Here is a 25,507-nt window from a genome sequence, read left to right as displayed (position 1 = left end):
AATAGAAGGTGCTAGACAAGGCATATTTCAGAGTGCAACCTCTCTTGTTATTTAGTTTCTTTATCCCTATAGAAGTCTGACATAGACATTTAAGACTGGTTTGACAAAGGTGGATTTGAAATACCAAACTTAATAGGACCTGTGTTTGAGTATTCAGTGAGTCTGAGCTCTGTGTCCTTGAGATACTATCGTCTAATTTTAAAGCGCTCTTAAAAGGCTAAATGATAAGCTGCAGCTGAATGCAAAGTCATTGAACAGACTCTTTATAATAGAATCCACTCTATAGTATTATTCGTTTTTCATCTTTTGTAAATTTACAGCATTGAATTTGCAACAGAAACACCAGAATGGCGTTCAATGCGGCTGTGTCGCTATTGAAACATGAAAAAGTCTCTTAGACTACCGCACTCTCCTCTCCCTCTTCATCCTCTGCTGTTTGCACTGAAAGCTGTCAGTGAATGAGAGGTTGCACACAAAAATAACATCTGCACTGATTATTGGCTACCGGGGAGAGCCAAATGAATAATTCCTTATATTTCCTGTGTCTGTCTCTTTTCTGTTAGTGTGACAGTGAGAGTGACATTGACAACAAGGTAAGGCTGCTTTTCCTGTGTTTATTCACTCCCCACATGAAGTGGCTGAGAGTTGTGAATAACAAATGTGAGCACCCAACTAAAGAAGGGAAACAGTCTTCACGTGTTGTTGGCGGAAGAAGATAAGTGGTAAAAGACACCGACGGTCCTAACACTGCTGATCATCTGCAAGAAAGTGACAAATATATAGTACAGGAAGAAGCTGTTTTCCGTGTTAGTTTTCTGTTTTGCAGTGTGAAAAGACACAACAGCTTCTGATTATTTATGTATTTATTTTTGGAGCACTTTGTACCTGAATACTGTGTTGTGTGCATTATTGCAGTCAACTTTAGTATTCTTAATCGCATAGTACATACCACCTCCATCGGATTGTTTCTTTGATATATTACACAGTGCTATCGTAGCTCCGCTTGATGCTGGTTATAGAATTTTTTCACGTCTCACGTTTGAGAGTTGTGCAATAAGTATGTTCCAGCCGCAGAAAAAATTCTGTTTAAAAAAAAAATGTAGGTCAAATTTCAGAAACCGATCGGGTTGTTTCATTGTACCTAATCCTCCTCAATCAAAGATGGCGACCAGAACTGATATTTGTGCCGTTTCCATTTTTGCTTGGCTGCCGTATGGAGAATCAATCATTATGAGTTTCATCAATGATTTAAAAGTGCTACATAGTACTAGAATGTAATCTTTAATAAAAAGACTCAAATCTAAAGATGGAAAACAATGTATCAGCAACACAGTGAGCTTTAAAAAAAAAAAAGGCTGATTATTTTAGCAGCGATGTCATCAAGTGTAAACCGTTTGACAATTTGACAGATGTATAGTCTATCAGTTTCACGTGTGTGTATTTGTTTATCACAGACTTGGAGGTGGTTGTCTGATGGCAGCCACCTGGTTATAAGATGAAACGCCTTTGGGGAACCTTGCGCATTCTAATTTTCCACAGTTTAGCAATTACTCCCTGGTAAATGAATGAGATAGCATGCCTAATCTCCTGTAAGCCTAGCTCCCAGTTATGTGGAAATGTCTGCAGCTCTCCTTATAAATAAAACATTGATAGTAGGCCCAATTTGCATTAACTGTAGCCTGGCAAGTCAATAGGCTTTTATCTCTTCATTGAAGCGAGAAGGAACCGAGGGCGCTAGATAGTTGACACGACGGAGAGACGTAGTGGGCCTGTCAGTCTCCATGCGGCTCCCTGACATCACTGGGGGGGGGGGGGGGTGAGGGGGACGAAAAGTAGGAGGGAAACTCTCAGAGGGGTTTCCTTTTCAGAGTTTTGTTTTCCCTCCTGCTCTACGAGTTCCTTGAGTCTTGTAACAGTTCTATATTGTGTCACAAATGTTGACATCAATATCTAAAAGTTTGATACTACGATGCTAAACAACCCTACAAAAATATAGAAGAGGGGGAAATAACTTTTATAGGAATAGCTGTGTGGCTATGTTGTGGGTGAGGTGTCAGTCTCTGTGTGTTCAGAAAAACAGCTCCATATTTGCAATTTGGCAGCAGGTCTGTTTTCCAGTATTTGTGGGCCTGGACGCAGTTGGACACACGCTGGACTGTTAGACTTTGCGGCCACGCGTTCAGCTGTCTGATTGTTGAATTCTGTACCAATTACTACACAGTACACTGTCAAGAGCCAGACTGCAGCTTCTCCTGCTCAGGCTTTTCTCTTTTCATACACTTGTCATGGCATGAAGTGGTATTTTAGCTTGCCAATCATTACTGGTTCATAAAAAGGAATCCTGAATGCAATCTGTGAAAAGGACTTGTGGTATTTCACTAATGTCACTTTTATTACAAAGTACTACACTGGAAGAAACATACTAAATGGACCGTATATTGGGTATAAAATTAAATAGAATTATTTAATTATGATCCATTAATGTGAATCCTGTAGGTATCAAAATAAATACTGCAAATAAAACAATGTGACTAAGTATGAAAGTTGTTCGGTTATCTTGGCTTTAGTGTAAAACAACTGTTGATGTTCAGTCCTAAATTGTTTGCCTGTTCTTTATGTATCTTCAAGCTCTGGTCGGAGTTCTTGACATGAACCTTACGTACATGCAAAATGAGTGTAAAATCAAAGTTGAATAGCCGTCCTCTTAACTTCTTTAACTACATTCCATTATGACGAGCAATACCTCATCTTTCCCAGCATTGAGCATTAAAAACCTAGCATGCCCAACATAGCAACCCACCAGCATAGCCACATGCTTATTGAAAGATTATTAACAAAGTAAGAGGCCCAAAGGTACATATGTATATGATCCCTTGTTTTAATGATGGTCATGCTCCATCCTGAAGAGCAGAGGTATTGAACAAAGCAGAGCTTTCATTCTCAGCCAACAGGAAATGTAAAAGAACAGTTGCATAATTCCAAAACAGCTTTTACTATTGTGAAATCTTTGAAAATATTCTGTTCACAAGAGTGCAAGACAAAAAGAGCATCTGGCTAAATCAGTTCTGACCTTTTCATTCCCCCGAAAACATAATCTCATAATTAGGGTGATTATGAAAGTTGCGTAAATTGCGAATTGCTGAGGAAAGAAGACGACTGGGGAAAAATACTTTGGCAGGCCATCACCAAAAGCTGAAAATAAGAGGTAGAAATGGCGTTCCATGAGGAAAAAGACAAACACTGTCATTTATAATTGCCCTCACTCAGGATAACTCGACAGCGATAATTTCCTGTAACGTTTTGCTGAAACAGGTGCCAGCTCCTCCCGTATCTTTCCAAGGAAAACAAAGACTCCTTTCACATCAGATTACCAAACACCTGAACACTCACATTGTCAGCATTTCACAGATTAACTTAATTAGAATATAGCTTCCAGGTGTGCCTCCAGGGTGCAATCAGTTACATTGTATTTTGAATAAAACTGACAAGTTGCTTCTACAGGAAAGTCGGTTTAGATTGCTGCACCTCGTGAAGCTGGCTTTTATCAAAGCATCGCGATCGCATGCAGGGATGTGTTTCCAGAACGTGTTCGACATGAATGCTTCAGAGATGGGCCGGGTCACCTCCAGTTCAGGGCCTGGAAAGTGGATCTTTTTGGTGGATTGGTCTCGCTTTAAAGAAACAAGCAAACAGAACCTGGGGTTGTGTTCCCGGGAGGCCTGTCATCTGATGTCCAAGATGAAATGATGTTCGACACTGAGAAGTACTCAGTGTTCGTTTGGAAAGAGATTACACCGTTGACCTTGACCTGGGGGGTGGGTGGGGGGGTGGGGGGGATAGCCACATAATTAAGTATTCCTTATGGGTAATTAACAGACTTTACAGTTTTGGGGCATAGTCATGCAAAATCAGATGCTCATGAAGGAACTGACCACATGTTGAATAAATCGCTTTGCAATACAGGGACTAAGTGTACTCGAGTCTGTTTGAGGCCGTGCTGGAACTGGGACCGTCATTCATTCTTTATTCTTGATCCAAATGTTTTCAGCCACTTAATGACTGTGACTAAAATGTATTGACATGCCCCAGAACACGTGTTAGCTGTTTTGTGTTTCACAATAAATGTGTTGAATGAATGGTAGTGCTTGTGAAATGGGGATTCTGTGATCACAAGACGTCACAAGAACAGTGTTGGATATTAATGTGAATGAGAGGTCTTATTTAATATGCTTCGTAGTTGAGTGATTTTATTTGGCTCGAGGGTCCGCTTATTTATTTAACTTGTTCGAAGTGTTTCAATAGTTTTATCTTTTTTGGATTTATTACTCATTTATTGTTTAACATACAATCTGGTAAACTAATTTAGGTCAAGAAATTTGGTGACAATCGGTCAAGACCTAGTTAAGATTCCACATTTTGGAATCAGTGTCCCAACGCCAGCTCTTATTACAAGTGTCCTTTTTATCTGCTAAATATGTTGAAATACCATCTAAACTCCTCCCTGCTCCACCTGTAATCTCCTAACCTCTGACATGTGTAACATACTCCAAGTCAAAATGGTCACTTTCTTTTATTGGAGAGGCAGAGAAAGAAATAGAGCGGTAGATATCCCTTCTCAGTTTGTTCATGCCCTCTACTGAAGTGTCATCCTATCTCCATTCGGCCCCACTTTTTCATCCTCACCGGCTCCTCCAATTTCCTCTGTATTCTTTCTCCTGTGCAAATAATACAGTGTACGGAGCGTTAGCACGAACCGCTTATATTCTCTGCAGCCCTTAACACATCCGCCTTGTGTCAGGTGCTTTACTACTGCCACAGCCGCATCGCCATGGCCACAGCGGAGGACACCCAGGTCGGCTAATTCTATTTGGTCCTATTTGCCGAGCAGTCACTCAGCAGACAGTGTATCTGTCTCGGGGGGAGTCTCCAAGGACCATTACCACATCCTGTCTATGAGCTCTTTCATGGCTCCGGTGTACTCATCTGCCAGGGCGGCGCACAGGCTCTGATTGACACATTAATTCCTTCTCCACCCCCTTATCTTCCTGCTGTGTGCAGAATGAATGCCATATCACCGCGTTGGAGCGTCTCTACCGGCTTATTGGTAATGGCTCGTCAGCTAGTGGTATCCTCCCAGCTGATGAATTTGCAGGGGGGGGGTTACACTCTGAAGTAAGCAGTGCACCCCCAACCAAAAGCAAGCAAGCGTGCTGTGAGGATTTCAGACTTATCCGTTAACACCACCACCACCCTAACCTCTCTATTTCTTCTTTCAATTATCAACCCTCTGGTATATGTTCTCTATCTGTCAATACCAGTCATGCCAAATTGTACTTTCTCCCCTCCGTCGCCATCTTGGCGAAGGAAAACGGCGATAGTAAAATGTATTCATGGATGTATGTTCCCCTTCCTACATACCGCCTCAACCCCCCGCTGCTCTGTGAGATTGGTATCCAAGAGTCATCATATTCAATCACAAACACGCCACCCACCAGTCTGCTGATACGGACGGGGAAAAAGGACCGGCTTAATGTTTCGACACAAGTGATCATCCGTCCTCATCTCTTTAATGAAATTAGATTAAGTGCACCTGGGAAAAAGCTGAGAAAGCAGAATGCATCGCCACCTCCTTTAATCTAAAACCAATTTGCCAGTAATATTCCTTTCCTTCCAGCTTGGGATTCGCCGGCCTCAATTCAAAATGGAGGAGGAACGAGATGAGACCAGAACTGACTGGTTGCATTCAGCTCCCCACAGGCACTGTGAAATTAGAACTGACACCGGCAACACAGGCCTTAATATGGAGATGTCATTTTTCTCCTCTTGCTTTTGTCTTTCCCTCCTCCCTCTCACTCGGTTCCTTCCTCTATTCGCCACAGTTTTCACTTTGTGACCAGGGTATAATGTTAAGCGTTATGCCACAATCAACTTTTTAGATGATGACTTCTAACTTTGTAGATTGGCCAGAAATAAACAGATCCTGATGTTCCTCACATCTCGCTATGCAATGAACCTGGAAACATGTATCGGTTTTATTTATATTGAGCCGTTTGCAACATGCTCTCATTTCTGGTCAACTCCAAAATCCTGTGTGTTCTGCAGGCTAATGTTTCTTTCTGCGGTTGTCAAGAGATACATCTGTTGTGCATTTAGTGCACAAGTATGCGGTGATCAGGGAGGACATTTTGATTTGCCTCTGAAGTGAAGAAGGGCGCCTTAAGTCTTATGTGTTTGTCTGCGAGCTTGGTGTGAAGTGAGTGTAAGGATACGCTCAGCGGTGAAACCAAGCCCCAGTGCATGTTGGGAAGAAGAGGCGTGATGACAGAGTACAACTTGGAGCTTCTGCAGATCCAGACAACTGACATCAGCAAAGACTGCCTGTCACTAGCAATGTGTGTCACCGGGAAATGCAGGGACAGTCGACACGGCTGTGGCGTCATTGATGTGGCATCCAATAGCCCGGTCCAGATTATCTCTTAAAGGTTAGCACTGACGGCGGCATTGCAGATGAAAATAGAAGGGTTGAGGAAAGCAAAACCACGGCAGCCACTCGGGAGCCGGGGGAGGTGCGAAAGCATAACATGGCATCAAGACTGTAATCTTCTTTCACTTACTGCCTCCTCGCACTGAAGCGGTTTGTGTTGGCAGAGAGTGTTAATAGAACAAATAGCCGTCCCTTTGTTCTGGTAAAATCACAACACGCACCCTCTGACTTTGAAAAAGCAGTGCTCTGCTAACGCTTTGAGAAAATCCTGTCACCACTCAGCGATGTTCAACAGCTTGTGATCATTGTTATCGGGGGACTTATTGTTGCCCCGATGAACACAAGGTCGTGGGATGTGTTTTTCCCTCCACCTCAACCAGATCCGTTTTTAGAGGGGGTTTTCTTCAAACACTTATTTTCCCCCACCTGAGAGCCCTGGCTTCAGTAACGCTCAGGTGAAATGCTCGATTGCACAATTTTCTGCTGGAGATCTTGTCAGTTCAATGATCCACTGATGGAGAAAGCATGTCCTGCCACCTTGTGAAGTATTCCTCCAGCTGTCGTGCCACATTCACCCGTAGATGAAGACAATTGCACGGTGCATTGTTTGACGGCTCCACTTATAACAGATGATCTTTAGTAATACAAATGAAAGTTGAAATGTATTTTGTTTGAAATTGCGTTTAGCAATATTTCCAACATTAGCACAAAATAATATTACCGGGTAATGTTAAGAGGGACGCTGCTTTTACTGGTTGCATAGCGTCTGGCCTTCCTTTCAAAATAATTAGATTGAAAAACATAATATCAATCATAAAACCTGCTTCACCTGAAGTCACTTTATACGTAATATGTTTTGAGTTATGCACTTTTACAGCGGTTAATGAGCATCCATTTAATAGCAGGTAAAATATAACACATAGCCCTGAGATTGATTTCAATGCATATGTGGGACTCAACGTTAAACAGGTAGCTACAGTGACTGAACTTGTGCTCAGTGTGTGTCCACTGTGCTCCAAAGCGGCACGGCACACTCTGCGTTCTTCAAAGAGCCTGTGTTTGAATAACAATCCAAGCACTGTATACATTTTTCCACATGAGTAATAAAAGTAAAATGAACTCCATATTGGGTGTGGGAGTTCTGTGGACGGAGAGAAAAAAGACACAAATGTTTTTGTGTACGTGGGTGTATGATTTGAGTGTTTCTGATCGTGCATAAACATAACGTCTAAGTGGGTTTTTATTCAATAAACATGCTTGGACTGTAATTACTTACACATTTCTTCTGGCTGGAAATGCAAGACAGTCTGGATGTGCGTAAAGAGCTGGCGCAGCAAGACTCATGTCTCATGTCTGTCCCAGCCTTGGCTTGTCTGCACAATACTTCCTAATGCAAGAGGACTTGCTTTTCCTCCACAACAAAGGGCAGATATGCGATCATGGATACATTTAAAATTCCCTGTTAGGATTCAGTGCCATCGGAGATGCAGTTTCCCTAAAGCGCCGTTGCTTCCTCTCAAGCCAGGAATACATCAGTAAGTGGAGCTTAGGTCCACTGTGACTGTGAATAAATGCTTAGAGAGCCTCAATTCCCTCCTCAGAAAAAGAGGCTAGTCAGCTAAGTATGCTAGTGATATTTTTTTGTATACATTTTAGAAGGAAAATCAACACATTAATCATGAAGTCACTGGTCCTTGTTATTTCTTTGGGTTCTGTCTCAAAATAGTTCCCTTAGAAAGCCAAGTTCCACAGTCTTGCCTCTTTATAAAGGGAGGATCCTTATAATGGTGATGATGGACAGTGAAGGAAGTGAGCGCTGAGTATGAGCTTCTCTCCCACCCACAGAGAGAAACATATTCCATCTTTCTTTTGCTAAACACTTGAGCATCTTCAAGTCAATCTAAACACTCAGATGCCTGTGGATGGGCCGGCGACTGCCAGACCTCAAGCCCTGCAGGCCCTCGCGCCACTTGGGCTCTGGACGGAACTTTCCGTGGGCGAATGTGTATGTGATGTGGAAAGCCGAGAACCCCGGAGAGCACTCTGAGATCAGGCCCAAATGCACACAGGGGCCAGCTGCCTTTAATTAAGCCAGAAACCCCAGCCTCTGCAGTTCCTAATGCACATAACCCGTCTGCTTTGATCTGCACCAGCCAGGGGAAAAGGTACAGGGCTTGAAAGATTACAGGGGGAAGAAAAATTATTGTATCAAAGGGTGTTCCATAAAAGTTAACAGGGGGATTTTTAGGCTTAGGGGGCAGCGGGAAGCAGGTATTAACGACGGCTGTCACTCATGTTCATTTAATAGTTATTTTCTCTTCGCCTTTTCAGTGAGCTTTAATTAGTGGACACACCTGGTCTCTCTCCAAAATAAACAGGGAGAACTCTCCCTGCCACTTTGGTTTTTATGGACGCAGAAGATCAATGCTGAGTTTTGTAGGGCGCGGTGGCGCAACTGAAGCGGATATGCTTATCGGTTTGGGCTCGACTCCGAAGACGTAGTGCAGCTCTTGGATATGTATGAGGTCTGGCGCCACAGACAGAGGCCAGCATTAAAGCTGTCCCCCTGCCAAGCGCCACAGACGCAGGCAGCATGGGCATCCATTAAATTAATTTGACTTCATTAGTGCAGACCCGCTAGCCCTGGGGTGCCCACCGAGATGCCAGGGGGTGGGAGGTAGGAGGATGGTGGTTGAGTGGCATCAGCCGCTGTGCTCGGAGGAGAGCGAACACATGGCACTGACGGGCGGAATATGGCCCCAGTTCTTACACCGGGACGGCTGCCAAACAAAGGCAACGTGCGTCACTGGCTTCAGGGGAGCTCAATCAACACCCGGTCGGAGCATTAACGCCATGCGCGCCGCGCCACATCAGTGAGGAGGAGGCCGCGGGTCGCTGGGCAGTCTGCGAGTCATGCGTGTGCACACAGTGAATGTGGCAGTGTGATATGATACAGAGACACTGCCAACGGGTTGACCTACTGCCAGAGAAGCTCATGTTATTAGTTACAAAACTCACAAGAACACGTGTTAGTGACTTATAGCAATGAATATGATGTATTACATGCAGTATGATATGTGCTTTTGTCAGATATACACTACCGTTCAAAAGTTTGGCGTCACTTAGAAATGTCTTTATTTTTCAAAGAAAAGCACTGTTTTTTCAATAAAGATAACATTAATCAAAAATACACACAATACATTGTTAATGTGGTAAATGACTATTCTAGGTGGAAACGTCTGGTTTCTAATGAAATATCTCCATAGGTGTATAGAGGCCCATTTCCATCAACTATCACTCCAGTGTTCTCATGGTACATTGTGTTTGCTAATCGCCTTAGAAGACTAATATCTGATTAGAAAACCCTTGTGCAATTATGTTAGCACAGCTGAAAACAGTTATGCTGGTGATATAAGCTATACAACTGGCCTTCCTTTGAGCTTGAAGTTTGAAGAACAAAATTAATACTTCAAATATTAATCATTATTTCTAACCTTGTCAATGTCTTGACTATATTTTCTATTCAATTTTCAATTCATTTGATTAATAAAAGTGAGTTTTCATGGAAGACACGAAATTGTCTGGATGACCCCAAACTTTTGAACGGTAGTGTATAATATATATATTTCAGTCTGAGCACATTTGTTGACACAATGCTCTTATTCAACATGTAGGTGACTTAATTCTATGATTGAAGATAATGTTGATTTCATCTTGAGCTAATAGAGCTGGTATTGAAAATAAATTACCTTACCGTGTTATTTTTTCTGGATCTTAACATATTTTCAGCCGAGTTGCATCCAGTCAACAAAAATAATACCACTGTAGTCGGGGTTCGCCAGAATAGGAGTGGGGCTTTCTTGTTATTCTATCCTTTTCAGCTAATGTGAAATCCACCAGGTAATTTAGCGAGGTTACGTTATTTGCGGGGGAAAAATCACATCAGATCACAACATGCAACCTCCCGGCCCCAAGCCTGCTTCTGTAACCTCTAGGCAACCGTTGCCAGCTTCTGGAGCTGACCATGGCTCTGCAGGAAGTGTTGCACCTGATAAATAGAGAAGTGTGGAAATCAATAAATAAAGGGAGGCATTAGGTCCGGATAGGACTGGAAGGTGGCCCGAGGGTGGTAAGTGTTCAGTCAGACAGCAGCGAATACTTTGATCAGAGGGCCCCGTCTGAAGATCTCTTCCACATCTGCACAGGGGGAACGAGCTGTAAACTGCCAAGAAGCATTTTAATGACAGTTGGATTATAAAATGAAAGAGCGCTCCAGATGGCAGGCAGTGCAGCGGCTGCGGTTCGGGGGGAGACTGTTTAAACTGCTTTTTTATTGATAAAATATGGGGTGAAAAATTGCGCGGAGCTTATTAGGCATCCCGCTGTGATGTTGCTCAGCTGGCCAAGCTGTTCATCATGGCCCCCGTCCAAACATGCCTCCATACATTTTTAGCATTTTACCTTTTATAACTGTAAGATCCCTGCTTATAAAGTTCACCCTGGCTCCCCAAAACCCCCCGCCCCGTATTTGTCCTTTGAAAGACTTGCGCGTGTCCTTTTTTTTTTTTTTTTTTTACGGCTGGATGAAAGCGATCTTAGTAGCTCGACACAGACTGAGGAGGCTGGAGGGGGTTCGCACATAGCATGCTCCTTATTGTCTGCCAAAAACCAGAGTTTAGCCCTCAAACAACTTAATTCCTTCATGACTTCATGAGCTTTACTCACGTAGGGATACAATGAGGCCCGCCTTATTAAATCAAGACACTGTTGTTGTGCTTTCCACCTAGATCCACAGAGTACTCATCTGGCCCTTGACATTTAGTAACTGGATGCATCGTGGCCAGAAGAGAGAAGAGTTGGACTTGGTGTCAATCGACAAGCAAGTTGAAGCCCAAATAGCATGGATATTAATTCACATTAGAATATACTCTAATAAGAGAATTCCTATTGGGGCCCCTGGAGAAGTGTAAAGACAAGGACTTCAGTAATGAATTCCCTTTCAGAGGGGCCACGTTGAGGCTTTTCAATGCACCCGTTGGATAGAAATCATGCTGATTAATTAAGAGGAAAAGGCATAATAATTAAATGTTATGTGATGTTAGTTAAATAAGATCATCACCTTTTGGATTAAGTGTCTCCCTGTTATTTACTTTACACTAAATTGGTCTCATGCACATCTTTGATCTAGAGCTCAAATTGAATTTGCTTGAGATGTGAATAGACCTGATTCAAGAGCTGGGTTACAAAATAAATGGTCTCAATAAAAGGGATCAGTGAAAGCCATCTTCGCTCCATCAAAATCCATACATGTCAGATGTATGCTCCTCTCTCCGCAGAGTGGGCAGCTTTTCAGCCGCGCCGTGTTGTTAGCCATGCACTCACTGCTAATTTAAAATCCATTTAGGCTGATAGGGTGGTTGACTAAAACGCTGTTGTGATGGCCTCGCAAATATGGGAGCCTGAATTTTTTTCACAAAACGGGCAGCCCCAATTTATGTTCCATAACAACACTTCAAGGCCGACCCGCCGCGCCCCCATTCCACCCTCGCGCCTACCCGCAGCATCAAAGACAATTACTGTCGACATCACATCAAATTACAACTGTTGGTTTGCTTGTTTGTCTCGTTATGTGGCTTAAAACTGCCATCTCCCACCAAAGGAAGGTCCCCTCCCATCTGCCCACCCTTATGGATCTACACACACACACACAGACATACAGACAGACTAATTTGTAATTGCAATATGAGAAAAAGCTGAGTTGTTGGACGCCTTATAATTTGACAGAGTGGCAGCTCCGAGTCGGACAATGACTGTTCAACCATACATCTTTCCCTCCCTCCTCTCCCTCTCCTTCAAATGCGTTCTTTCTTCCCCTCCTTGGAGAATAGTCAGATAGGAAGGTGATGGGGGAGAGATGCTTTCGGCACATTGTGCTGCTCAAAGCTCCTGGCTCCGTCATATTCCTTTTCTTTCCACCCACCCCCCTCACATCCCTACCTCCCCTCCTTCTCTACTTTCACATGGATCCCATAGGATAGAATAGGGAAAGTATCTCAGAGCATTCAAATGTGTTTGAAGTGCAGGACAGATGGGAGGCTCGAGGGACTGTAAAAAATGAATCGAGGCTAGTAATAGGAGAGATGTTTTGAATCCTCTCCCCCATAAGTTATTTATCAGGGGCCCTTAGTGGTGGAGGAAGACTTCAGAGTGCTCCCTTAATGTAGCTTCTGATGACTCGAAGGGGGGCTGTTCCAGGAAGTACTGCTGTAAAACAGGAGGGGAACATTAGCAGGAAAGTCTCTCAGGGCCCGGGCAAAGGAGAGGAACAACACACAGGGCGGCTCTTTCCCAGCATGCAACACAGGACAGAGAAGAGAGGTGTACAAGAAGATATCCCAGAGCCCCCCAACAGCCAGTGATATCACACGCGGTTCAGAGCAAGACGTTCCGTACTACCATTCCCACCACATTATGCATGTTTGAGTAGACCGGGTTCTTGCAAAAGTTGTGAAAATAAATAACAAAAAGCAGAACCAGATGAACAGAAGGTTGTGATGGCTGGTTACTTTGGTATCTATTCATACTATGACTTCCTACCATTGCCTATTTTCTATTTAGAATGATCCTCTTTATTATAACAGGTCGGAGCCTGTGCAGAAAGCAGCTAACTCAGCAGATAACTCAAAGGGAAAGCACTGATTTGGAGCCCCATGCAGCAAAGTAATTTATCTCTTTAGACACAGACATCCCCCATGACCCTCTTTGGACCAGGTGCTATTTGCGGAAACAGTGTTGATAGATTAAAGCTACTGAATGAAAAATGCGTGTCGCAAATATAACAAAGTTTCATCTAACCGTATAATTCATTTTATTGTTTGCCACACAATCCTGGTCTTTTTTAAAAGCATGGGGATCTAAAAGTATCCATCAAAAGACAGGATAATACATGTAAATCAGTTAAAGGCTATGCAAGTTTTGTTAAGGGTAGTAATTATGCTAATACGGTATGCAAGTGCTTACAAGACAAACACTGACATGATTTGTTCTCAATTCCCAACGTCACTCATTGTTGTTTTGTTCTTCGCTATGTAATCGCCAAACTGCCTCGCATCCATAATATTCAGAATCGGCATCTGTCTCTGACCGGAAAGCAAGACATATGTCTCACCACCTTGAAACAGTGTAAATGTGCAATAACAAACGGCAGTAATGGGCCGAGCTAACCAGGGAAGTCTCTGATCGCATGAGACTAATGGCCTCTGAACTGATCACTGAGGCTAATAAAGACCAGCTAACGACATCGTCGCTTCGTTTGGGCTAATTGCTCTCCCTGGACCTCCGCCGTGGCCCTTGTCTCCCGAGCATCTGTCACCAGGCATATTCCCTGACACAGCTCAGACCCTGGCCTCAGCCTCAGAGCCGGGCACCCCGCCAGAAACAATTGTCCTCCGGTGTCCTTTTACGACGGTGAGGTGTGAAAAACATTGTTTGTTTTGAAAGATTTACGTCTTGGTAAAACTGGGTGTGTCCGTGTCCAGATGACGAGCTGAAGGTCTAAATATAATAACAGTATTACACTGTCTGCACATAATCATTGTTCAGGTCAATATTAACCGTATTGATAACCTTTGGGAACCGTGATGATTTCACCCTTGGGTATATGCTCTCTCTCTCATACAGCCAAATCAATATGCATGTCGAAAATAAAACATATCAGATTTAATTGGCTTAGTGAATATTGTGATAATATGGAGTAACAAAGAAGAAAACCAGTTTTTAAATGTGTGATTCTATCATTAGTATTTAGTTTTGAGTGGCTAAAAGTAAATCTTCTATCACACTTAATCCAAATATATGATATGAATGATGCTTTACAACAATGTTTTGATTGAAGACTTTGTGGTGCAGGCAGGTAGACGTACAGGATGTCTATGAGCGTGACCCCAAAACACACTCAGCAAACTGCTTCTTGAATTGTAGTTGTCGCAAATGTGATGATAACATTCTCACAAACATGGGCTTCATCCTATGTGGTAACGTCAATAAAATGCTACATTAAAGTTATTTTGAATTTTGACGATTTGCATTGATTTTCTAATGTTATGCAGTATATTTACATTTTATTATACAATCGCACACAATACTAATGTGTCGATGTGTTTAATTATTGCCTTCCATCTTTTCTAATCATTTTTAAATTCAGTCAAATTATCTATTTGACTCTTTGTTCTGTCATGCCAGTTAATCTCATTCGACTGAGTGAGACAAAGAGAGAGATGGTGACCGTGATTAGTGAGAGGCTGCTCTGTGCCGCTGCACCCAGGTGCTGCAATTTGCTCAGGTACCAGGGTGGTGGAGCAGGTGTGTATGATTGACATATTGTGCTGCGGTTCTATATATATATATACACACACACACACACATACATGTATTTACATTTTGAGATTAGCCACAATTAGTTGTATTTTGAGACAAAGCCGAGCACCGATATTGTTTAATTGTGCTGAACTTGTAACGCAGATGCAGCAGTGGCCATTTTGAAGCACTGGCGCGTGGTACAGCATTACAATGGGCAACAATTTGCATATCATTTCATGTTGGGGATATTAGATTAATGGCTTCTGACTGGTGTGATGAATACTAATTTAGCCTTAAATCATGTCACCATTCAGACATCAACAGCCTGCCCAACGTGCAGCAGAGCAGCTAAGCAGCCAGACCTTTTATGAGGTCAGCTAACCCTCGTCGAGCTCTTCCCGTTCCTCATTGGTTCTATTCTCTTGTTGTGAATGTGTGCTCCTCCAAGGACTGTTGGCTTCCCTGTTACGGGTTTACAGTATGTCCCCACTGCAGGGGTTAATGCCCTCTCCATTTTCGCCAGCAGACAATCAAATCCGCTGATAGTCAGGCCACCTGCGATGGCAGAGCGAGGTCTGATGAAAATCATAAATGTTGCGGTGCCCCAGCCCCCCTCCCATTGGCCCCAGTTTGACTCCCAGCGTGTTGGTCCCCGGTGGAGGCAGCTTTCGTAGCTGCAAGGCATGATGATGTTAATGTTGTGTGAAAAGGCTACAGAGACACGTGGGAGATGCAGTGTTGTCATGTCATCAGAGACCGGGTTCGCTCACCAACAGGTTGTGCAGTTGCAACATGGCGGATGTAGACGCACAATAAGGGAACCAAAACAGTATTTATCATCCATGAATGTCCTCAAACCTGCAGGTAACCTTAATGTGTTTAGCTTGACTTTAGCATCTCTTCTTTATTTATTTGCTTTAAATCAGATTGTAAACAAAGTTCAAAATGGTAAAGTGTTGACATCTCGGTTGATTTGGTTTATGACGGTTTGGATCGCAGAATAAAGAAGTCTGTTTCACATTATAAACTGTAATATTTTGCTGAAATATTCAGTTCCTCTGAATCTGGTTGGATCTTTAGGATAAAAGGATATGGGTAAAATATGTATTTTATGCTGTCGCTGAACACCAAGAATGGGGGTGTGTGTGGGTGTGTGTGCGCGTGTCGGGGGGGTGGGGGAGTGTCACTTCATACATTCTCCTGAGAGTAGATGGCTAGCCAGGAGAACAGAGGGAGGAGGTGGGAGGGTGCCCTGAGGGAGCTGTTTGATTGATGTGTTTTGGGGGTAGAGGAAGGTAGTCTTGAGGATGAGGAGGGGATGGGCGCTTGATGGGACTCTGCAGCAGGCCTCCTAAGTGGGGGAGGAGGGGATGGGAGCTTAACAAGCCCTAGATTGTTAGTGACAGGCTGATACTTCAACACTTAAAGTAGAAGGTTTGATTTAATCACAGAGCTGTCATTTGTTATTTGTCTGGCTTGCTCCACCAGGGCCACGGCTGATCAACTGCCTGGTCCCAAGAGAGCCCTTTTCCCCCTGTAATGTCTAAATCCCCTTCACAAATTACAGGCCTGCACCACCTCCCATCCCCACCCCGCCAGTCGCCTCCCTGCTTCAGGCCTGCCACGTTAAGAGAAGAAGGCCGAAATGGTGGGTTTTCAAATAGAGGGAAGCAAATTGGCAGGGGCGCCAGACAGGTAGTGGGAAAGAGAGAGGGAGATGGAATGGCCTGAGGGCCACTAAAGATCATTAATAGGACTATCAGGGAGGTTGCAAGTTGGTTAGCATCTCATTAATAAGAAATGAGCTCCTCCCTCCTTGCCCATTCTAGTTCATTAATAATGCCTGCGTGGCTATTTTATTGCATCGCACTCTGAAGGGGGGAGAGACGGACCGATGCAGCACGATGAAGAAGGATTCAGGGATACAGGGCCTCGCTTCTTTGCTCTCTCTGGCAATCCAATAGAAGGGCCGTCCGAATGTGCAGTGAGCTTCCACTACCACAGAACAGAGTCAATTAATCCCACAACCTGTCAGCACGATCGTCCAGAGCGGTGGGACTGGTGACAAGAGAAGGATGAGATCAATCCAAATCGACTCTCCCTTCCCGTGACTATTAAGCATCTTCTGGACAGCCACTGTGTTTCCTTTGTTTTGCTGAGTAAATATAAATGTCACCATTACCAGCCCACCATTCACTTGGGATCTGGGTCGAGAAGAAAAGGAATCACCAGATGGACAGATTGAAAGTGAGGAGACAGGGGGGTTGGTTGGAACAGAGAGCATTGCCTTTTAATTAGGGTGAAAGGATATGTTTTTTTTATAAAGGCCAGGGGCCTGGGCACTGTTGAGGCTGATCTGAGTCAATGCTGCTCATTAACCCTCTTTCCTGCTCTCCACTCCCGACATGGCTCCATCTGAGAAGGCAGAGTTAAAAGGCTCCGCGAGGCCACAAATGACAGGGGGCTTCTGCTCATACTCACTACTGCTCTCTTGTGTTTTACGTTTTACTCCTCTCACTCTCTCCTACCCTGTGTATCCCTTTCTTCTTTTGGTAACCAACATCTGAAGTCCCTGTGCATGTCAAAGATTATGCTCCGCCTCTCCAAGGTGAGCTACCTTGGGGAAACTGTGCCCATTACGTTATGTTACTTCTTCCTTTCACTGGGCATTTTCTTTAAAAGGAGAGCTACAGCTCATTGTTTTTACATGTATCTTGAACATTCTCATGGATAGAAAACGGTGAAGGACATGTCACTACTATATTGGTTCTCCCAAAGACAGCACTACAATAGGTCAAAAGAAGGTGACGTATTCATTAAATATTACTCTTGAAAGGGCCTGCATAATTTGCATGAGAAGCATTCGTGCATTTTCCTTTCATCTTTTTTCTCTTGCTTGTTATCTTGTGCCTTGGGTTTTTTGGTGGGTCCTGTGCTTTGTTTTTGACCCTCCCTGCACCTCCTCCACCCACATCTCTTCTCCCAAAATGCAAAGAATTGCTCTTGGTGCTTCTGGTTGTTTCTAGACATCAAACACAGTCATGAGAGTGACATAGGAAGGAGAGAGAAAGCACGGCGTAGAGAATATCAGCAGGCCAGCAACCACAGATGATGTATGATTGTATTCGTCTTTCCTTCCTCTTACTGATTAGGGGCCTTTAAACTATGATCGATTGCCCCTTAGACGAGCCTCAAATCAAAGGCAGACACTGTATGTGCTGAGTGAAAGGGAAATACATGGTTGCATTAGAGGCATGTGGCTCTGATGTGCACAGCAAGAGGTTGATTCACTTTGTGCAGGCCAGCTAGGAAATAGGGCGACGTGGAGGGGGTTGTGAGGTGATGAAAGACCACGGCACACACTTAGCATGCTGACTGGTCTGTGCTCCCTGTCAGAATATACCCAGCTACGGACACAGCTGAGCCTGACCTCCCTCAGTTTACCCTTTTTGGTGTGTGTGCTGCCAGAAAGGTCATGGACAGGTGGGATGGCTGGCCTTGTCATGGCAGGTCATGCCTCCATACATCAGAAAGCGTGTTCAGACATCCCCTGTAAATGACGGCCAAACCCAGTGTGCAAACTCCCCATCCGTTCATTCCCCCACATGTTTCTTCCCCTCACTCAGTCCGTCTGCATTTTCCTCAACACCTCCCCTCATCTCAGTCTCCATCCACTTGAGATGAGCGCCAGGCTTCAAGAGACGGACACTCTGCAAACAATTTATGATGCCTTTCTAAGGAAGTCGGATCTATCCTCCATACCTCGGGGACCTTTTTTCTCCCCCTCTCTCATCTGTGGCGCTGCCAAAAGAACATTCTGATATGTAATCTCTGGCTGGAGAAATGGCAGACAGACAGACACATGTGCACACTGCACATTTGTTTTCCTGCTCTTGACCCACGATCGACTGTAGAGCTGCGAAGAGAGAGAGCGAGAGAACGGCTGCTTTACAACAGATGGTTCTCCTTAAGGAGCAGAGATGAAACTCTTTGTGTTACAAGTGCTCTTTGGTCTTTTTTGAGACTGCAATCGGTTCAGGCTCTCCTGCTGGGCTTCGATCCAATGTGCTGAGGCCAAATGAGTGCAGAGGCATGCATACAAGTACACACACACTTTGGAAGCTGATGAATGGCCTCATCTGTCATTTTCCTTTGAGTTATTGAACAAACTGAGTTCTAGTCAAGGCTAATAAATTGTTCTTGTAATTGTTGGTCTAATTATTGGTCTTGCCATTTGTCATTTTAGACTGCTACATCTGGAGTATAACAATAATATAACATAGTTTAGAGGGATATTAATTCTCAAAATGCATCAAGCCGTTCATATTGGTGCAAGTAATGGAACATGTTTGGTTAATTGTGTACAATAAAGTACATGTGATTATAGTCCACATATGATCATAATCAAATGCATCCAGGTTATCCTAGTAAGTGTTTTACGTTATGTGATCGCTATATTGACAATTAATTCGATTTTTTTACTTTTTTAAATATTTCTTATACTACACTTAATTGTCGAGCGTCTTTAAATATTAACGTTTCCAACTTTTTTTTAGGTTGGCAAAAGCACCAACTATAGGTGTTTGAGTTTGTGTCCGTCGGTCGGTCCCCCCCCCCCCCTCCCGACCCTCGAACCTGTATAGGAGAAACACTGCATGGTATTATAACATGCTCTGCCCATTGAAAGCACACATGTTCAAATATTTAGAGAAGGCCTATTAAGTAATCCACCATTGTTATTTTTGTGTTCACTGCACACGTCTCACCGTGCAGTTTGTTAAGACTGATATCAGGAGCCTCCAACAGATTGATGTTGAATCTGAATAGGAAATGCAGTGCGTCTGGCAGCCAAGGCCTGTCTCAGAAGAGAGGGGGGAAAGGAAGAGGAGCGATTGCATCCCCGGCAGAGTGATGGCATCACTTCTCAAAGCGCACACGCTCGTGACAAGTAAACTGAAATCATCATTGATGTTATTTATTTTCAAATGTTCCCCGCTTGACAGGCGACATCTTGTTCGGCACGCATCCCAAGGGAGACCGCGGTGCTCAGCGCTTCTCGGCTCCATCACGCACAGACAGCCGCTCGGTGCCGACACCAAAGCAGTGGGACTCACTAGAGACTTGCTCTGGAATTTGTCACAATCCTGCACCGCATGAAGAAAACACAAATGCACTCAGCTCCTTGTTTACACACATCCAGATCTGTCGCAATGCTTATCTCCCACCTCAGCATCTGCCACCACACTGGAAAACAAGAGATTGTTTGCCCAAAAAAAAAAAAAAAAGAAAGAAAGTCCGTTAAAGATTACATTTCTTTTAAGCTAGATAAATGTCAACAAAAGTTTAATCTTGGGAAAGTGAGTGTGCCGCAAATGCCAAAGCATCGAGTTCCTGTCTGTCTGCTTTAGATATGATGTATGGAATTCATGAGTAAATTAACTGTCAAAGAAAATCTTTAAAGGTTTTCCGAAAGCCAAATCACATTTTTATATAGTAGTGTTTTTTAAATCAAATCAAACATCCAATTATTGACTAATGGCCAAAGCTTGTTGCTAATCACAATTTTTTTTGCCCGTTTTTCACTCTAATCCATCATACATATCATAGGAGCAGTTACAACACAATTCTACGGACAACATGCTGTACTGTACGCCCAGCAGCCTATCTCAGCACAGTCAGGCTCGGTTTGTGCGTGTGTGTGTGTGTTGCTGGCACGTTTGTGTGTCTTTGGTAGCCTGGCCCATCCATTCATGTGTACATGGCCTCATTATCAGTCAGTGGCTGTCTGAGCTCAGGGGAGGCAGTGCAGATGAAGAAGCGAGCATGGCGGTGGGCAGGTAAACCAGCCATGAGCCAACACCAGAGCCCAGATCCCCCCGGCAAAGCTCTGCTAAAGGAGTCCATTTGTCAAACGTGCCTCCGCTGAGCACCGCGAGGGAGTACATTACTGGCTGGGGCCCCTACCGGGATCGGTCCTCTGACTCCCAGCCACACTCACTCACCAGGCTGGCCGCCCAAGGTGCTTCCTACAGTCAGCAGTGACCAGCCCCCAGCCTGCACTCATTCGATTGGCTCATTAATAAAACAGCCCCCACCCGAGAGCAGGGGACATGCTCTAATGCTCTGGACATCGCTCTCTCCGGCTAATGGGTCAGCCGGGAGAGGCCTTTGTCTGCACCCGACTCCCTCACATCCTTCAACATGTCAGACAAGACAATGCCAGGAAGGATGGAGAGCTTTGACTGTGTAAAGCCCAGATCATGTTGTATGTGAGCCCAGGCAGGAGCTCAGTATTCACCGTAGACCTCAATGTGTCTTCAGACTGGGCAAGTGCCGGAGCTTTGCTCCATCAATCCCACTTAGACTCACTTGGCTGAATCTCAGCAATTGTGTCTCCTTCTCAAAATGATTATGGACTGGCTAGCATGTGTCACCGCCATAAAGCTTACTATGCATTTTGCAGTGATTCCCACCTCCATCCACCAACTTGTGTTACTCCTCCTACTTTGTTAAGCCAGGTAGTGTGAATTTAGCTAGCTTTTGTCTTTCTCTCACTCTTTCTGTGTTGCGTGTTTTGCACAAATAGAAGCTGCTCGGATTCACAGCTGGGCTCCTGGGGGAGAAACAAGAGTTTTGTTTTGTGTTGTTGTAGGACGTAAATCTAACAAGAGAGGTGGGGATGGAGCAATAAGCCGTATGGATCCCTCAGGGGTCTTCCTGAACCCCTCACTAAATAAATCTGAATTGAAAATACATATGGAGCTGTAAACTGTTCACATAAAGGAGCACTTGTTCTCCTCAAGGAGAGTATCCGGTTTACTAGCTCTACGGTCTGTCTACTGGATCCCACCCGTGCCACATTAAAACAGGAAAGCCACGTGAAAGAGAGAAACACAGTTAATGTACATAAAGTCCTTTGACTGAAATGTGTATGTCATATAAGAGCAAGAGCCCGAGAGTAGTGGTTTTGCTTTGACATCCATCTTTGAACCTCTGCATGAAGTGGTGGTCTACATTTACTGGAACTCAATAGCTAGCTTTCCCCTGCAGCTCAAAAGTTAAATCTCCAGTGGACATAAATCTGTAACTGTTTAGAGTGCAATTGTGTTACAGCTATTACCTGAGATATCTACTTCCTGTTTAGCGGGAAGAGAGAGAGAGAGAGCTAGTGGAAAGTGCAAAATTGGTGCCATGATATCGCCTGACACAACTCGCAGGAAGAAGTGGCTCTCCTCAATTATTAGTTTAAGGAAACAGGCTAGAGAGTTATGAATATCCCCAGGTGACTTAGAACAGCTCTAGTCACTTCCATATGTGACCCTGAGGCTGAGTGGTTGACAGGGCCCTTCCAGGCCGATTAGGCTCCCAGGCCCTCGCTGAGAGGCCTGCCTTGTTGGCAGCTGGGGGCAGGGGAGCATAGCCCTTTGAGCTCAATTGGTAAAGATCACAGATGTAGAGGCCCAATGAGGGCAGCCGGTTGCTGGTTCGCCACAGCCAGTGAGGCCCTCCTCTTTGACACTGGGTTTACTGTTACCCTCAGTCCCTTGAAGAGGAAATAACAGAGGCACCAATTAAAGCTTTAAGACATTTAATAAAAACCCTCTGTTGTTCCCTTTAAAACATCCCAGTTAATGCGTGTTTGTCTTTACGATGGAACTCCAGTCAGCTGCCATCGTTCTGCTTTCCATTAAAGAGGGATCGAGTGGTTTTGTGTTGAGGCTTTTTTCCTCTCTTCCCCTTCTGCAATCTTTCCCCTGCTTTCCAGCTCGTGGCTTGATAACAACCTTTTTTATTGCTGAAATACATACTGTTCGTTGGGAGGAAGTCCAGATTTTGTCGACTTTTGAGGTAGTAAACAGCTTAATCTTGTGAACATCTGCAGGCTGTAATAAATACACTGTCTGTACTGTTTAAGTGATTTCAACAATCAGAATACTTTTGCGAACCAAACCCTGATGAAGGTCTCATAAGCCATGAGACATCCTGATATTTTATTGAATGAATTAAGCAATTGCAATCCTTCAGAATTAAAAAGCATTTCTCAAATGAATCAGGCGACGAGATGGGGAGCCTTTCAGCTGCCTCGCATCGGCCTTCAATATGGGGACAGCGAGCCGGCGGTTCACAGCTAACGCTGCTCGTGCTGACCAAAGGGGGAATCGGGCGGGTGATGCGGTTCAGTCATGACGATGTCGTTGGGGACGGCGTTATCAGGTGTTACCGCTATATGAGAGCCCAGCAGAGCAGTGGTCAAGAGCTGACCAGAAGGCCAAGATCACATGTACGAATACGGACTAAAGGCCACGCGGTTGGCCCTGCTATGACAACAAAGCAACGAGAAGCTCGGATAGCGACACACATTGACATTACAACACTTAGTTGTTTGCTGCTATTTTAAAGCTTTGAATGTTGAATACAGCTCCTTTGAGTCACAGTGGAAGCAGAACCCAGCTGCAACTCTGTAATAGTCCCACATGAAGCACAACCACAGACTGTGTACTTTCAATGCAGTCACAGTACAGTTTTTAGATGTATCTATTCTTTGGATCAAAGATGTTTGCCTTCAGCTGCACAGTACGATGTCTCCTTTTGTATTGTTCTCCCTTTCTGTGTGCGTCACCTCTCTCTAATGCAGCGCAGCATGCATGCACTTAGTTTGGGGATTTCGGTGTTATTGAATTTAGATAACCTGTTAAATGGAAAACCTAACTGCACAGAGCTACGTTACTGGGAAAGGAAATATTAAGCTCAAACAAATTCCAATAACATCATATTTGAACATCAAACACAGTGGAATCTTTCTAAGTTTGAAAACGGTGGACTATATGCATTTCGTCACTTTTCAGTGCATGTAATGAAGTACAGGCAACCAGGACGTTATGATCAACACCCTTGCAGCCAGTCAACAAAGGCACAATGGAACAAAGGAACAAAAGACCAATATGAATATGATGTCTCTGGAGCTGTTCTGGTGTAATTAGCGAGGCCCTTGTCCTTGCACCAGTCTTCTATCACCCCATCATCCCTGCTGGGCTCTGGCATTAGGAGGGTGAGGGCAGCTCACTTGGGGGAATGAGAGGTGTGGTCGTACAGGGTTAGTCCCGAGAGAGGACGGGGTTAGAAGTCATAGCAGGTCTGTGGCTGTGATGATGATCAACCAAGGAGCTGTGGTGCAAAGAGGCTTTTCTGGCATCATGACTGAGCTCCCTGAGCTAAAGTGCCTAATCCATATTACATACACAAAGGCCCCACAGATTAGCAGACATCTTCATCAAAATGAATTAAAAGTTATCAATTTGGGGTGTTGAGGCGGCGCATAAGAGTCGAAAGAGAAAAGGTTTTTTTCCCCAAGAACTGCTGAGAACACATTTCCTTCTAAGGTTCTCTATAGGTTAAGATATTCAGGTTGAGAACCTTAACCTCGGATGTGGAAGCCATTAGTTTGGAGGGCAAGGGTCTTATGGCTAAGAATATAGGCCTTAGTACTGACACACACAATTATGGGCTAAAATGGAAACCATCTGAATGGTGTTAATGTCTTAACTCATTTGTGGGGACTGGTTTCCACACTGGCTGAGGTTGTATAACTATGCAAGCAGTAAAATGGGTTTTCTTGTCGCATTGTTACTTCCCACAGTCCTTGCATACAAACTCAGTATTAAGTAATCATGGGCCTTAGGCATGGAGTTAGTTGGACTGTACTTCATACAATAATGAGATGTGATTGAATAAAGACAATTGCTGTGCTGTAAATGGTTGAAATCTAATTTCAGTAATTTTCTTGGTTCTTCATCATTAATTTGCTATTAGCTAGTGATAATGTTCCAGACTCCTCATGCTCCCAGTATAAAGGGGTTATTCTTCAGTTAAATGCCAAACAAGTGTACAACAGGGGTAGTGTATCAAGAAAATAGAGATTTACAAGCTTGATTTGTTGGCTGATTAAAGTGGTAATGTTCAGTGTGTGGTGTCACACACTCATTGCTCGTGAAATGGCGGCGTTATTCCATCCTTGCTCTAGTTTCTTCAAGTTATACATTGGTTCCATCTGTGACTTTTGGTTTGGTGGTGTTTAGATCCTCAGATCACCTGACCCTCTCAAGCCCTCTGAGGCCAATTTGTGATATTGGGCTATATAAAATAATCTGAATTGAACTCAATTAGCTGATTAATGGTTTATTTACCTTGAGTTCTCCAAGTAGACTAGATTTTTGAGCAACTATGAAGTTTGCCACCAGTTAAGTTACGGGATTAGTGTAAACAGCTGGCGTCTAAGTCCATAATTACATTTCATTTTGGATGATAATGTGATATTTCTAATCAAATTTTATTTAACTCATTGACTGTTGATATGTGTTTTGCAATGGGGACTTTTTTGACAATTGTTCCGATTTGATGGAGGCTGGTTTCCTGCCCTGACTAATATTAGATTACTCAGCTTCTCTATCTGCTGTCTCTGCCTCGTGCAGAAACTAGGCAGCATTATGGATTGTATCATTAGAAAGTAAATGTAATAATATTAATGGGCAACAATCCATAGACACTAAAATAAGTTGAAAACAACCATTTTTAATCCCTTTATAAGATGTTAACTAACCAACCATCTGTTTTTGTTTGTTAGAAATACTGAAAATGGGCCACGGTCATGGTATTCTGGGAAAGCTG

The 25,507-nt window shown here is 43.8% G+C and overlaps 1 protein-coding gene across 8 annotated transcripts in view; it reads left to right on the top strand.

Annotated features, from left to right (window-relative positions):
• fbrsl1 (fibrosin-like 1) overlaps window positions 1-25,507 on the top strand; it is a 263,354-nt gene that overhangs the window by 176,490 nt on the left and 61,357 nt on the right. For 4 of the 8 annotated variants that reach the window (XM_056418084.1, XM_056418083.1, XM_056418089.1 and 1 more), the window contains exon 6: window positions 564-593. The exons of the other annotated variants lie outside the window; for them this stretch is intronic. In XM_056418084.1, coding sequence (XP_056274059.1) covers window positions 564-593 — 30 coding nt within the window. The remainder of the gene's footprint in view (window positions 1-563; window positions 594-25,507) is intronic. 8 annotated transcript variants of the gene reach the window in all.

Source organism: Pseudoliparis swirei, chromosome 7 (genome assembly GCF_029220125.1).
Source record: "Pseudoliparis swirei isolate HS2019 ecotype Mariana Trench chromosome 7, NWPU_hadal_v1, whole genome shotgun sequence".
Lineage (NCBI taxonomy): Eukaryota > Metazoa > Chordata > Actinopteri > Perciformes > Liparidae > Pseudoliparis > Pseudoliparis swirei.
The sequence above is the reverse complement of the archived record's forward strand: the minus strand, read 5'-3'. Positions and strand labels throughout refer to the sequence as shown.